Source organism: Vigna umbellata, chromosome 9, assembly GCF_029865625.1.
Source record: "Vigna umbellata cultivar VRB3 chromosome 9, Vumbellata_1.0, whole genome shotgun sequence".
NCBI classification, from domain to species: Eukaryota; Viridiplantae; Streptophyta; class Magnoliopsida; order Fabales; family Fabaceae; genus Vigna; species Vigna umbellata.
This window is the reverse complement of record NC_142173.1, coordinates 26,592,852-26,608,771: the sequence shown is the minus strand read 5'-3', so window position 1 is coordinate 26,608,771 and position 15,920 is coordinate 26,592,852. Positions and strand designations below refer to the sequence as shown.

At 33.3% G+C, this 15,920-nt stretch overlaps 1 protein-coding gene across 1 annotated transcript; it reads left to right on the top strand.

The window, feature by feature from the left end:
* The first annotated feature begins 11,904 nt into the window (after positions 1 to 11,904).
* LOC148193093 (uncharacterized) lies at positions 11,905 to 14,533 on the top strand. Its single transcript, XM_088099724.1, has 2 exons — positions 11,905 to 14,138; positions 14,221 to 14,533. Exons 1-2 carry the CDS (start codon positions 11,905 to 11,907, stop codon positions 14,531 to 14,533), a joined length of 2,547 nt encoding a protein of 848 aa, XP_087955850.1.
* Positions 14,534 to 15,920: the final 1,387 nt, after the last annotated feature.

Below are 15,920 nucleotides of genomic sequence, written 5' to 3'. Positions count from 1 at the left end.
CTGTACCAAAATTTCCTTTTGCTTCCAAATATTATAATTAAAAACGTTAACCCCAGAAAGGCTAGGTTATTCCATTATGGTTGCAGATTAATCACCCATTGACAAAATGAAAATCCTTTGCCTAACAACACAATTTTCTAATAAAAACATAATTTTAACCATCGGACTCATTCAAAACGAAATAATTAAAATTCTTAACATTTCTTGCCATTTCGAAACAAAAAAGACCAATCGGACATAGTCTTTACTTAAGAAAAATCCTAATCAAAATTTTAGATCTTTTTTCACATTTATTATATTTCTCAAAATGCAAAGAAACAAACTCAACTTCACAAATATTCAAAAAATAAATTTTAGAAATTGTATAAAATAAAAACTTTGGTGGTATGATAGGATTTGAACATAATATTACTTTAACCAAATAAGTTATATAACTAGTTTCATCATTTCACTATCTCAAAAAATATAATTTGAACTTTAGTCATTGTTTCGATTATTTTATTTAATTACATTTTTTAAGGTCTTATAACTAGCACTGATTCAGAGACAATAAGTCAAATTAAAAGTTCTAATTTAATATATCTCTTAATTATTTTTATCCTACATTTCAGTTGAATTAAATTTAACTCATTAAATTATATAGAAAAAAAAATCTATGTTAATGTATTGATATAAGAATTTTAATTTGAAAAATTGAAGTCTACAAACAAACTCATTAATTCTGAGCGAGAGAGGTAGATGGGAGGACAAGGGCATCCGCGTACGCAGAGTTGACCATGCATTTTCCTCGTTCCGAGTTGGAAAGCACATTATTTCATCAAGTTGTGAATAATAAGTTTAACTATTATAATTGGAGTTTTAAGTTATCGACATTATTTTCATTTTTAATATAAAATTAAGTACATTTTTTAATTTAGTTTCTCATAACTTCTTAGCACACTAATATTTATATGTAAAAAATATAATTAGATTAAAAGAAGTATGATTATTATTTTAAAGATATATAAAAACTTCTGATTTACATATAATATTATTATTTTTATTTTGACATATATTATTTATATCTTTAATTTTGCTTTCCAAATGTCAAACATAAACGTTAAACGTTATTTTAAAATATGTTTTGTATTGTATGTTCGAACGACCCTGGAAGATAAGAAATCATTGAATGACCTAAAGATGTAAAACATAATTTTGATATATCGGCCAGACGGACATCGAGTCTATCTTAAAACTATAAATAAAAGTCTAAGGTAAGAGGTAAATTAAGACTATTGCTTTGATCCCATACAAACTATTTACTTAAGCATCGAATTACTTTTGATAGATATCCCGGTTGATCGGAGTGAACACAAAGACAAAGCAAATTAAAGTTACCCGAAACATGTTTCATATAATATCAAGATTTAAACTATTACCTACCATCTTAATAATAATTGATAATAATTGTTAAAAATATTAACTAATTTTGTTGATACATTTGAGTGGACCTTTAAAATCCAATAAATAACTCTTGTTAAACAAACAAATTATATTAGCAAATACTTTAAAAGCATCGGACACTAGTTAATGATTTGGTTTTAGTAATGAATACAGACTAGGAGGAATTGTAAACGTAGATATAATGACTAAAATAGAAGCTAATTATTTAATTAAGCAAATAAAATAAGTGCTTGAGTTGGAAATGGTTGAAAGCAAAGTGTGTGAGTAGTATGAATAGAGCAAAAGTCGAGTGTGGTTGGGTTTTGACTCTCATATGATTCAATGTTGCGGCTAATTCCCCAACGGTTTGAAGATTAGGAAGCATTAATAGCAATCAGTAGTGGACGAAGGCTATATAAAGCACACTCCTCATTTTGCAAGAGCAGCATCTCCCACTTCGATAAATTCTCTGCATTTCTATCATTCTTCACACAGTTATGGTTCTTTCTACTCATTTCCATCCAAAATGTCTTTCTCTCTCTCTTCTTCTTCTTTGCATTCTTCTTCACTTCACTGTTCCCACTCTTGTTGTTGGAGATCAGAAGCTTGACAAACAAATATTCCCAGATGGCTTGGGCCGTCGTGGTGGCGGAGGCGGTGGTCTTGGCGGCGGTGGAGGCTTTGGTGGCGGGGGAGGAGCTGGACTTGGAGGTGGGTCAGGTCGTGGTGGAGGTTTTGGAGCTGGAGGAGGTGTAGGTGGTGGTGTTGGTGGAGGCATCGGTGGTGGAGGTGGAGGTGGCGGCGGCGGTGGCGGAGGAGGAGGTGGATTGGGTGGTGGCTCCGGACACGGTGGAGGGTTTGGAGCAGGTGGTGGTGTTGGTGGAGGCATAGGTGGTGGAGCAGGTGGAGGTGGAGGTGGAGGTGGAGGGGGTGGAGGAGGAGGAGGTGGTGGATTAGGTGGAGGTTCCGGACACGGGGGAGGATTTGGCGGTGGTGTTGGCGTAGGAGGTGGTGTTGGTGGAGGAATTGGAGGTGGTGGAGGAGGTGGTAGTGGTGGAGGTGGAGGAGTTGGTGGAGGTTCAGGTCATGGTGGTGGGTTTGGAGTAGGAGGTGGTGTAGGGGGTGGAGGAATTGGTGGAGGAGGGGGCGGAGGGGGAGGTGGCGGTGGAGGAGGTGGAGGTGGCATAGGTGGAGGTTCGGGTCACGGTGGAGGGTTTGGTGTCGGTGTCGGTGTTGGAGGAGGAGGGGGTAAACATTAAGCTTTCATGCATGCATGATACTAAGGAGCTTTAGCCAACGTTAGCGTTGCTTTGTTTTAGAATAAAGTGTTTTAAGAAGTCAAAGGTTTTGGAACAATTTGGTTATATCCATCTCAATTAGTCATACAGTCCATCCATGTATTCGCCCTTTGTATTTGAAACAATGCCTTTACTTGTTTGTATTGAGAAACCATAAAATCATCTATATATATATATATATATAAAATCATCATATCCCTTTTCCAGACTTGCGATGGATTGTTAATGAAGTTAGTTGCCGAAATTGTTATGCCTTAAAAGTTGTATTAATTTCTAGAAAAATTTACAGATGAAAAATTTGAGAAGTCATACACAGTTCCATTGAACAAATTTATTAATTCATATACCTAAAAATGTTAACGAAGTTAAAATTCTCTAAAGGATAGTTTATCATGTATTGTTTGTTAGAGTGTCATGGTACGTGTTTAGTCACTCTGGAGGAGGTATGCATTAAAGGAAACAAGTATTTTAAAAATTAAAAAATAGAAATTAATAGGTTGTTAAGTGAAAAATATAAATTGTTTTTCTAATAAATTTTAGTGAATAATATAAGATATGTTAAAAAAATGGGTTAAATATGTCTTTGGTCTCTTAATTTTCATTGAAAATTGAAATTAGTCTCTCTTTGAAACTTTAGACCAATTTAGTCCCCAAACTTTAGTAACGTGTGAATTTAGTTTTTTTAACTAACTTTATTTGATATTTTAAACGCATTTCTCAGTTAACAATGAAGTAAAAATTTGTCAAACGATGTAAACAACTCAAATGCTATCATGAAACGCACTTGAAACATCAAATAAACCTAACAAAATTTAGTTAAAAGGACTAAATTCACACATTTCTAAAGTTTGTGGACTAAATTAGGCCAAAGTTTTGAAGAGGGACTAATTTCATTTTTCACCAAAAGTTAAGGGACCAAAAACATATTTAATCCTAAAAAAATTAATATTTTGATCAATACCTTTTCACTTGTGTTTGCTAAAAAGGATGAATCCTCTCACAAACGAGTTATTAGGTGAAGTCTTAAGAATATACTCTCAATACAATTATTATCAATAGTTGTATTTTCTAATAAATTTTAGTCAATAATATAAGATATGTTTAAAAAATTAATACTTTATTTAATAGTTTTTCACTACTTTTTCACTTGTGTTTGCTAAAAAAGATGAATTCTATCACAAACGAGTTATTAGGTGAAGTCTTAAAAATATACTCTTAGTAAAGTTATTATCATTCTTCATAATATTTTATACATGATCATTAAATAACCGATAGAAATAAGTTTCATTGATGGAAAAAAGATATTATATGATGACTTATTATAACAGATGAAATATACATGTCATAATAAGTTGACCAGTGACATTTTCATAATAAAAGTAAAAGTTATTATGACATACTTTGGGAGACCTATCATAATAAATAAACATGGTAACAAAATTACAATTATGTTCAAAATGTATTGTGACATGTCTACGAAGACCTCTCATAGTATGCCTTATTATGATGGTTAGTTTATCACATGTCATAGTAAGTTAGATGCGGTGATATTTTCATAATAAAGTTCAAAACATATTATGACATGTAGTAAACCACCTATCATAAAATCTGAATCCCTAATTTTTTTCTCTCTCTTAATGTTCTCTTCATTTTCACAATCTGATTCGTGTGTTCTTTCTTCACGTTTTCTCTTTCTCATTTCATCTGTGTTCTTTTTGTTCACTTTATTCTTCTCTTCTTTCACTTCATGTTCTCCCCCACATTACATCGACGTTGTGGCTTTCCCACAATGTTAGCTCTCCATGTCGTCATCTCCGAGACACCTTATGTACAATCAGGTTTTCTCTTTTCCTCCACTTATGGTAGCGAATTTTGTAGTTGTTGCCATTCAATATTTACTTCACCTTTTGAACTACACAAAGATGAAACTTGGACTAAAGGGGACAAAACTAGAGTTTTGTCAAATGAATTTGTCAATAATGGAGCAATACTTGAAAATTTCCTAAAATAAAAATAATTAAGTAATAGAATAAAAAGGATAAAGCTAATGAAGAGAGTGTAATCAAGGTAACAAAGCGACAACAATTCATAAAGAGACAAAATGATAAAAATTATAACACTAGCTTAGTAATCCCTGAGATTTTAGTTTGATGAGTTGAGAAATATTAAAGATGAACAAGGCAACAACCTACTTCAATGATGACAATGTCATGATAAGGTAGGCAACGCCATGGTGGCAAACTAACTAAGAGTGAGGTTTGCTCTCACTTATATACTATAAATCAGTCTCATCTCTAGTCGATGTGAAATTTATAACATGTTTAACCACGTGCTTTTACCAATAAAGATTCAAAATACATAATATAATCATATATTAATCTTTAATGAACCATAATTTGACTCATGATGAAAAAGAATGCAAAAGTGAATTTGCCACTGGGAATTATGTGAACGATGTTATCTTCCAAAGATAATGAGGTAAAGAGAGCATTAGATATTACTTTAGAATATTTAACGATAATATTTCATTACAATTATAGTTTTAGTCACAAACTTAATATTAACTTATATTTTTGAGTTTTGAATAATCATGTAATGAATTTAACGCATTTAGATAATATATATATATATATATATATATATATATATATATATATATATATATATATATATATATATATATAAAATTTAAAAATTCTAAAGATATTAATGATGAATAAAATATATTTAAAAATTCTAAGATATTAATAATGAATAAAATATGTTAAGGAAAAAATAAATTATATCTCTTAAATATTTTTCGATTAAATAAAATTTTAACTCAATAATTTGTATAGAAAAAATCCATGTTAATTATTGAAATAAAAAAACCTACAATTCAAATTAAAAATTTAAAGTCTACAAACCCATCAATTCTGAGCAGAGAGGTCGATGCATAGCCAACCGCATCCGCGTCCGTAGAGTTGAACATGTCATTCCTTATTCCGTGTTTGAAAGCTGCATAATTTCAACTGCGTAAAGTTGTTCATAGAGGAGACCTCGACAAACGCTCTACTATCATATAAGGTCTTTCCTAAATGTGTGAGAAGATCTCTACTATTATAGGTCTTTCCTATGAGGAGATCTTTTTATCTTGTCCTGGACGTTGAAGGCCCTCGCGTTCAAATAAATTTGGGTTTTCACTTTTACTTTTTATTCTTGTATCTTTTAGGTTAGTTTATGCTTTCGCATATGGAATTTTTTTGTTTTTGTTAATCTTTGTGTTAATTAGTTGTTTTTAGGTTCAATTGACATTGCCTTTGGTAGAGGGTATTGAACGTGACCGTTTGGAAGAAGGAAAAGCTGCTCTAAATTGTTGAACCTTTCGCATTATAAATGGCAAACAATCAAACACTATTTAAAATTATTTTTATGTAATAACAAGATTTTATATGATTACCTATACTAATAATAAAAATTGATTTATTGTTAAAAATAATAACTAATTTTATTGATATATATTTGTGCAGAACTTAATTAATCCGATAAATAAACTGTTACACATTAACAAATGCAATTCTAATACTTTTAAAAGCTTCCCATACTATCTAACGATATGCTTTTAGTAATGAATAAAACAGACTAGGAGTTGTACATGTAGAGATAATGACGAAAAGGAGAAAAATATAAAAGTAATTAATTAGAGTAAATAAAATAGGAAAACTATGAGCATACAACGTTCAATCTTTCTACACTTATTTAATATATACTTGATAAAATATTAACATTTTATTTTTTTGTACTTGATTCATCTCCAAATATTAAATATTTTAAAACAAAAATGTTCGTGTTGAATAGGTATGAAACGAAATATGTGATGTTCATTTATCATCAGCCAACAAAATAAGTGTCTGAGTTGAAAGTGGGTGAAAGCAAAGTGTGTGAGTAGTGTGGATAGACCAAAAGTCCAATGTGGTTGCGTTTTGACTCTCGTATGGTTTAATGTTGCCGCTAATTACCCAACGGTTTTGAAGATTAGGAAGCATTAATAGCAATCAGTAGTGGACGAAGGCTATATAAAGCACACTCCTCATTTTGAAAGAGCAGCATCTCCCACTTCGATAAATTCTCTCCATTTCTATCACATTCTTTACACAATTATGGTTCTTTCTACTCACTTCCATCCAAAATGCCTTTCTCTCTCTCTTCTTTTTCTCTGCATTCTTCTTCACTTCACTGTTCCCACTCTTGTTGTTGGAGATCAGAAGCTTGACAAACAAATCTTCCCAGATGGTTTGGGCCGTCGTGGTCTTGGTGGTCTTGGCGGCGGTGGCGGCTTTGGTGGCGGGGGAGGAGGTGGACTTGGAGGTGGGTCAGGTCGTGGTGGAGGTTTTGGAGCTGGAGGAGGTGTAGGTGGTGGTGCTGGGGGAGGCATCGGTGGTGGAGGTGGAGGTGGCGGCGGCGGTGGTGGAGGAGGAGGTGGATTGGGTGGTGGCTCCGGACACGGTGGAGGGTTTGGAGCAGGAGGTGGTGTTGGTGGAGGCGGAGCAGGTGGAGCTGGAGGTGGAGGTGGAGGGGGTGGAGGAGGAGGAGGAGGTGGTGGATTAGGTGGAGGTTCCGGACACGGGGGAGGATTTGGCGGTGGTGTTGGCGTAGGAGGTGGTGTCGGTGGGGGAATTGGTGGTGGTGGAGGAGGTGGTAGTGGTGGAGGTGGAGGAGTTGGTGGAGGTTCTGGACAAGGGGGAGGATTTGGCGGAGGTGTTGGTGTTGGAGGTGGTGTTGGTGGAGGAATTGGAGGTGGTGGAGGAGGTGGTAGTGGTGGAGGTGGAGGAGTTGGTGGAGGTTCAGGTCATGGTGGTGGGTTTGGAGCAGGAGGTGGTGTAGGGGGTGGAGGAATTGGGGGAGGCGGCGGTGGAGGAAGAGGTGGTGGTGGAGGGATTGGTATTGGAATTGGCATTGGAGTAGGAGTTGGGGTTGGAGGTGGTAAAGGTGGTGGTTCTGGTGTTGGTGTTGGTGTTGGAGGAGGTGGCGGTGGTAAACATTAAGCTCATGCATGCATGATATTAAGAAGCTTTTCCCAACGTTAATGCGTTGTTTTATTTTATTCATCATAAAGAGTTTTAAGGAGTCAAAAGTTTTTTAACAGTTACTTAAGAAGATCCACGTTAATTAGTGACAAAAGTTCGCTAATTTGTATTTGTATGCCTTTAAATGTTTGTATCATTGAGACACCACAGAAAAAATCTCAAAGTTTTTTTCTTCTTATAGTCCCGTTCCCAATGTTATTTTTAACCAAGCTACATATTTAGAGGGGGTTATTTTGGAGAGGGTATAAAAAACCCCCTCAAATTAACACAACTTAAGATGTTTAATTTAAATTATTTAACTAACAATGTTTGTGGGAGTTTTAATTCCTTTTAAGAGAGGTTTATAACCTCCTCAAATAATAATATATATTTTTTCTTCATTTACTAATTCTTTTACATTTTTCCCTCTAAAAATTTTACAGTAAGTTTTCTTTTAACAATCCTAAAATTTTATTCCCTTCATATCTTAAACCCATCTGCTTAAACCACTGAACCCTAAAATCAGTTCCCCCCTTAATTCCATCCGCAAAATCAGTTCCCCCTTCATTCCATCCGATTTCTCCCTCGCAGGTACGCAATCTTCCTTTCTTCCTTCTTCTATTTCCTGTTGTCATTCATTTCTTTCATTTCTCCTTTGGATTGCCCGTGTTTCCTTTTCCTTTCAGATTTGCAGTCGGTGGACGAAGTTGCAACGAGGGTTCTGCGGACCGGCAGACAGCGGAGCTCATAACGTCACGGAGGTACATCGTTCTACAACTCTTTGTGCTTTTATTTGGTGCAACGTTTTATTGAGTTCATTCTGCGTCACTTTAGTGGGTTATCTTCTTCCCAGTTTCAATCATGTTTTTCCATAATGGATAGGGGAAGATTTTGGAGGGCTTGTTTTCGTTGCTTTTAGTTCTTCTGTTATTTTGTAGTTAGGAGGACTTCTTATTGTCTTCTGGAACTTGTTAATTACTATATTTCCTGCAACTGAAATATGTATTTATACTAATGCAGATTAATGCACAGTTATATTTTTCATTTCGATTACGTACCCGTCCTACCTTTTGACAATATATATATACTTATTATTATTGTTTATGTAAAAGGAGTTAGTATGTAATTGGCGTTTTACAAATAGTTAAAGGAAAAAATGTGTATTAACTTTTACATTCATAATCTATATATATATATATATATATATATATATATATATATATATATATATATATATATATATATATATATATATATATATTATGCTACAGGTCATCATGCTGATATAGTATTTCAAATCCATGATTTTATTTCTTATCTGCTATGACCACATATCTCAATGACCTTCCGTTTGATGCAATTTGAATTATGTCATATATGATATAGTTCTTGACTACACATGTGTGAATTTTATTTCTGAAAACAGATTAGTTATTTGAAAATATTCGAAGGTTTCAGACTATCAGTAATATTTAGAAAGTTAAATCTGACAATTGTGAAGTTAATTGTACATGACATAAATCAGTTAATTGTACTCAACAAGTGCATCATACTCCTCACTGAAGAGGTCTTGTTTTGGAGGGCTTGTTTTCGTTGCTTTTAGTTCTTCTGTTATTTTGTAGTTAGGAGGACTTCTTATTGTCTTCTGGACCTTGTCAATTACTATATTTCCTGCAACTGAAATATGTATTTATACTAATGCAGATTAATGCACAGTTATATTTTTCATTTCGATTACGTACCCGTCCTACCTTTTGACAATATATATATATACTTATTATTATTGTTTATGTAAAAGGAGTTAGTATGTAATTGGCGTTTTACTAATAGTTAAAGGAAAAAATGTGTATTAACTTTTACATTCATAATCTCTCTCTCTCTCTCTCTCTATATATATATATATATATATATATATATATATATATATATATATATATATATATATATTATGCTACAGGTCATCATGCAGATATAATATTAATTTGAGGATTATTTTTATTGTAAAATTAAGTTTAGTAGAAAAAAAACTTAAGTAGTAACATCTGTAATGAGAGGACACTATGTCATCCAAAATGGAAAAGAGAAGCATGTTAGAGAACAAAAAGATGTAAGAAAAAAAAATTGAATGTGCTCAATTCTTATGCATACATGTGAGGGTGTCCCTTGTGATGGTGTGTAAAGGCTCGAAACCAATATTTATTGACTGTTTCTTGGGGACCAGAATAGATTTATTTAATTTAATTTTTGAAGTGATATAGGTACCTATTGGTATGGGGTTTTTACTATTTATTTGGTGTATTATATTGCAGGTGGAGACCATTTTGGACAGGGATAACTTTACTTTGGATGAACTTCTTGATGAGGACGAAATTATTCAGGAATGCAAAGCTCTCAATAGTCGCCTTATAAATTTGTAATCCTCTTCTTTTCTTCTATTACAAATATCTTTCATATGTGAAATTATTGTAGTTTATTATTTAGTGCATTATAATAAACTAAAATGTTTTGCATCCTATTATTATATTCTAGCTGGTCTTTTTCCATCCAATTAATTGGGAGTTTTGTTTTGGAATCCGATTTTTTAAATCTTTTGTTGAATTTTTACTCTATACTTGTATTCCTATATTTGTTTAGGAAGTTATAATCTGAAATAAAAATACTTTATATGAGCGGCTGGTTATTCCTTCAGCTAGTTTTAGGTTGGAACTTATCCTTAGTATAAGAGATGAGTTGAACACTTTTCCAAGGGATCATCATCCTCATCTTCTGTGTTTATGATTTCATATATATATATATATATATATATATATATATATATATATAGATATATATGTATATATATGCATATATATGTATATATATGCATATATATGTATATGTATGTATGTAGGTGAACCTAGTGCAAGTAGTGTTGAAATTGTGATTCCTGTATCCCACATAAAATCCAAAGCTCAGTTGTTAATTAAGCAATGAAAAACCTATAGATACTGTTACTCTTTATCCTTTGCCAACTGCACTTGCAGTGGAGATATTAACAATGATTCCTATGTTTGTTCATTTTTTATTTGTTTGGTTCTTATTATTGAGGCTTGCATACTTGATTGATATATACTGACATCTAGACTCTAGACCATATTGAGATTGCAGGCTTGTTTAGTTCATAAGTTCACAGTTTAAACTGTGATGTATCTTGTAATGAGATAATGTTTTATTTTAAATATTCAGACCTAAAAAACTAATACTTTCATCAAAATTCACATATGACTATGGTTTAAAGTTTAATGACTCTCAACTTTATTCAGACCTATTTTTCACTGAACCACTTGCTAGATCTTTTTGTTGAAGCACACTAGGTCATGATTTATTGAAGTCTAGCTCTGTAGTCTGTTAACTGTGGCTCTAGGTAGAACCAAAAATCCTTTAGCATAAGATATAACGAGTCTGTTAACTGCGTCCATTATAAAATGTTTTGCATAAAAGATAAAAATATCTCACTCTAGAAGTATATTTAGCATCCAAAAATAGGTTCCAAACATTCACCCAGTTGCTTTCCGTTTTCTGTTTTTTTTTTCAGAAACTATCATTCACAAGTGAATTATAATTTATCAGTATCATAAAAGCTGATTTATGAACAAGTACTTTTTGGATTAATATTATTGTTTACAGGTGAGGATGGGATCAAGTGACGTGCTTGAATCCACTAAAGCGAGCCTCTCACTCTGTTTTTTAACAATTTGGACTTGTGCAATTAATTAAATTAGGAAACAAAATATTGCTTTGATATTCCATTTTATCATTAAAATTGAGGACAAATAAACAGCATTAAAATGTGGGCATTTCCATGTCACATTGATGCTAGCAAATGGATGTGATAATTATTTGAACACTAAGCAACAAAATTACATTAAACTATCTTTCTCATCCAACTCACATTTCCTTCCTTCTTTCCTCAACAATTATTTTCCTTTTTCATAATTGATGTTGCAGGTTTTTCTTTAAGCATTGCAATCTCACCGCTTCAAGGTTAGTAGAAACAAGTATTTCATTTTTTCTAATTCATTATTTATTTGTATTTTCCATGAATATTGTATTCTTTTTCATGTGTTAGTGTATTTTATTTTGCTTAGGAATATTTTTGAATGGATAAATCTTGGATAACTAAGCCCCGAAATACAGTTGAATACTTAATTGGTTTGCAAAAATTCTTAGATTTTGCTTTTGAGAATGGGGCCTCTGGAGACACAATTCGATGTCCATGCCCCAAATGTGGGTTTGTGAAATGGCAAGCTAGAGGCATAGTTGAGGAGCACTTGATTTTAAAACAATTTCCCATAAATTATGTTATTTGGAATCTTCATGGTGAGAGGCAAAGACAAGATATTTCTAGAAATGAAGATGAGTCACAAGAGACATTTCATTTTGAAAATCCAATGGAAACAATGATAAATGAAGCATTTGGACATTATAGGCAAGAAGGTACTAATATAGGCAGATCACAACCATTGGGTGAAGATGATGTTATTAATGAAAGGCCAAGGGAGAATCATAATGAATTTAATGAGTTTCTCAATGACGGAAATCAAATATTGTGTGACGGGAGCAAGTACACAAAATTAGAGTTTGTAATCAAATTATATCATATCAAGGTTTTGTGTGGATTAAGTGACAAGGCAATGACTATGATCCTAGATTTGCTAAGAGATGCATTTAGTGAAGCAAAGTTGCCTCTTTCTTTTTATGAGGCTAAGAAAATCATCAACAAACTTGGTCTTAACTATACCAAAATAGATGCATGTCCAAATCATTGTATGTTATATTTAAGAGATGATGAAAAGGATTTGCAAACATGCAAACATTGTGGTACATCTAGATGGAACCCAAAGAAGAAAAAAAAGCAACCTGCAAAAGTTTTACGTTACTTTCCTTTGAAACCAAGATTGCAAAGATTGTTTATGTGCTCTAAGACTGCAGAACATATGAGATGGCATTCTTCAGAGAACAAGGATGGAGTTATAAGGCATCCAAGGGATGGTGAGGCATGGAAGACATTTAGTGTAATGCATCCTGAATTTGCTTTAGATCCTCGAAATGTTCGCTTAGGCCTTGCTAGTGATGGTTTTAATCCTTTTGGCACTATGAGTTCTACTTATAGTATTTGGCCAGTGTTTTTAATTCCATACAATCTTCCACCTTGGCTTTGTATGAAGCACACTTCATTGATCCTATCCATGATCATTCCAGGTAAGCAGATGCCTGGAAATAGTATTGATGTGTACTTACAACCCCTTGTGGATGAGTTACGTGAGCTATGGAATGATGGGGTGGAGACCTTTGATTCTTCATTGAATGAAACTTTTAGAATGCGAGCAGCTCTTATGTGGACAATTAGTGACTTTCCTGGCCTTGGTATTTTATCTGGTTGGAACACACACACAGGTTTAGCTTGCCCTACTTGTAACTTTGATGCAGAACCTTGTCGTCTTCCTCATAGTAGGAAGTGGTGTTTTATGGGACATCGTCGCTTTTTAAGTAGAAACCATAGATTTAGATTGAATCGTGTTCGCTTTGATGGAAGCACTGAAGAACGAAATCCACCACTAAAATTATCAGGATCTGACATTTTTAGGCAAGTGGAAAATATTAATGTTACATTTGGGAGAGGAATTCATTTGGATGGTAAAGGAAAAAGATGCAGACAAGAAGTTAAACAGTGGAATAAAAGAAGCATTTTTTTTGAACTTCCATATTGGGAGTCTAATTTGTTACGTCACAATTTAGACTTCATGCACATTGAAAAGAATGTATTTGACAATTTAATCTATACTTTGTTGAATGAAAAGCCTAAATCCAAAGACAATCTTAATGCAAGGAAAGATTTGAAGGAAATGGGCATAAGACAGGATCTTTGGCCAGATGATAATGGAAGATACCACCTTGCTTTGTTTTCACTAACTCGTGATACCAAAAGGTTGTTCCTCAAAACTTTCAAAAATGTTTTAGTACCTGATGGTTACTCAAGTAACATTTCTAGATGTGTTGATGATGTTCAACATAAAATATCAGGACTAAAAAGTCACGATTGCCATATTATAATGGAGCAATTACTTCCGTTGGCAATACGTAATTTGTTACCAAACCATGTCACTGCAACCTTGGTGGAGTTTTGCTCATTTTTTAAGGCCCTTTGTAGTAAAAGCTTAAATCTTGAAGACCTTGAAATGCTTCAAAATCGTATTGTGGTTACACTTTGCCACTTAGAAATGTTATTCCCACCATCATTCTTCACAGTTATGGTTCATTTAACTGTTCATTTGGTAGAGGAAGCAAAGCTTGGAGGTCCAGTTCATTATCGATATATGTATCCTATAGAGAGGTAATTGCTAACTACTTTTAGTTCAAGGTATGATATTATATGTGTCCAATTTATTTAATGTAATTATTTATCATTATTATAGGGAATTAGGTCATTTAAAGACCTTTGTACGAAACAAGGCACAACCAGAAGGTTCTATAGCTGAGGGATACTTAGCTGAAGAGTCTCTTACTTTTTGTTCTAGATACATTGAAGATATAGAGACAAGGTTCAATAGACAACGACGTGTTTGTGATAACCCAAATGATAATGAGTGTTTTGTGTCATCTATATTCCCACTAGGTGGGAAGGTGGTAGGAGGTTCCTCAATGTTTACTTTAACTCATATGCAAAAGCTACAAGCCCATCGATATGTGCTTTTAAATTGTGCGATAGTCACACCGTTTGTTGAGTAAGTACACTACATTAAGTGTGTGATTTGTAGTTAAACAAATTGAACCACATTATTCTTGTATTTTATGCATTTAATGTAATTAATTTTTGTAGTGAATTTAGAGATCTAATAAAAAGAAGATCAAGAGGAAGGCGACCTTCAACTACTGAGATAGAAACTAGAGTGTTTAAAGAGTTTGTTGATTGGTTTCAAAGGCGGGTGGGTGATCAAATAGAACACTTTCTCTTACTTACCAAGTTATCTTTTAATTATGTCTAACATTATTTCCTTGTTTAGATTATGAATCCAGAAACAATAAATTCAATGTCTACTGACTTGAAGTTTCTAGCACGAGGTCCATTGGATAATGCTAGAAGATTTACTGCTTACAACATCAATGGGTTCAAATTTCGAACATTGACTCGTGATGAGGGATTGAGAACACAAAATAGTGGTGTCTTTTTAACATCTAATACAGCTTGTGTTTCAAGTACTGTTGATAGGAACTTAAGGCAAGCAGACTTATCCTATTATGGAAAGTTGGAGGATATTATTGAGCTTAATTATTATGGTCGATTCAAAGTTGTTCTTTTCAAGTGTAAGTGGGTAGATACTACAAGAGAGAGAGGATATAAAAAGGATCAATGGAATTTTAATTGTGTTAACTTTGATAGACTTATTCATATTGGAAACCGTGAAGAACATGAACCTTATATTGAGGCATCTCAAGCACAAATGGTATATTATGTTGATGATGTGGTTAATGAAGGATGGAGTATTGCTGTGCATTTAAAGCCAAGAGATTTGTATGAAATGGGAGAAGAGGTACAAGAAGAGTTATATGAAAACGAACCATACCAAGATCAAGAGTTGGAAAAATTTTATAGTAATGACAATGAATATGTTCAATTGGCTACAAACCATTTAGACGAGGATATCAATTAGTCAAATGTATGAGTTGAAAATATAATTAATAGTCATTTATTATTTTCAATTATTTTCAATGCATGTATAATTCACTCATGCTTGATTTCTTAAAGGTAAATGATATGTACCACATGTTTGATATCTCAGTTTCAGGTTAAGAAGGAGAAGTTACCTTTCTGAATTGTGACTCTTTATTAGCTTGTTCTCTCATTTGGAAAGGTAATAAGATCCGAACTCATTTATATGTGTGATGTATTTGGCTGGATGACATAGATTATTAGGCGTAGGGTAGATATAATTTATTAGGTATTGCCAGAGAGCTAATTGAACAAGGTTTTGAGGCTTCATAAAGAAGGAAACCCGTACTTCAGCAAGTAAGTTGGGAAGAGAAGAGATAATTGAACAAGGTTTGAGCAAATGGTTGGTTGGGTGTTGGGTGAAAAGTGACAACTATATACATTACTGTAACCTGCTTTTAAATG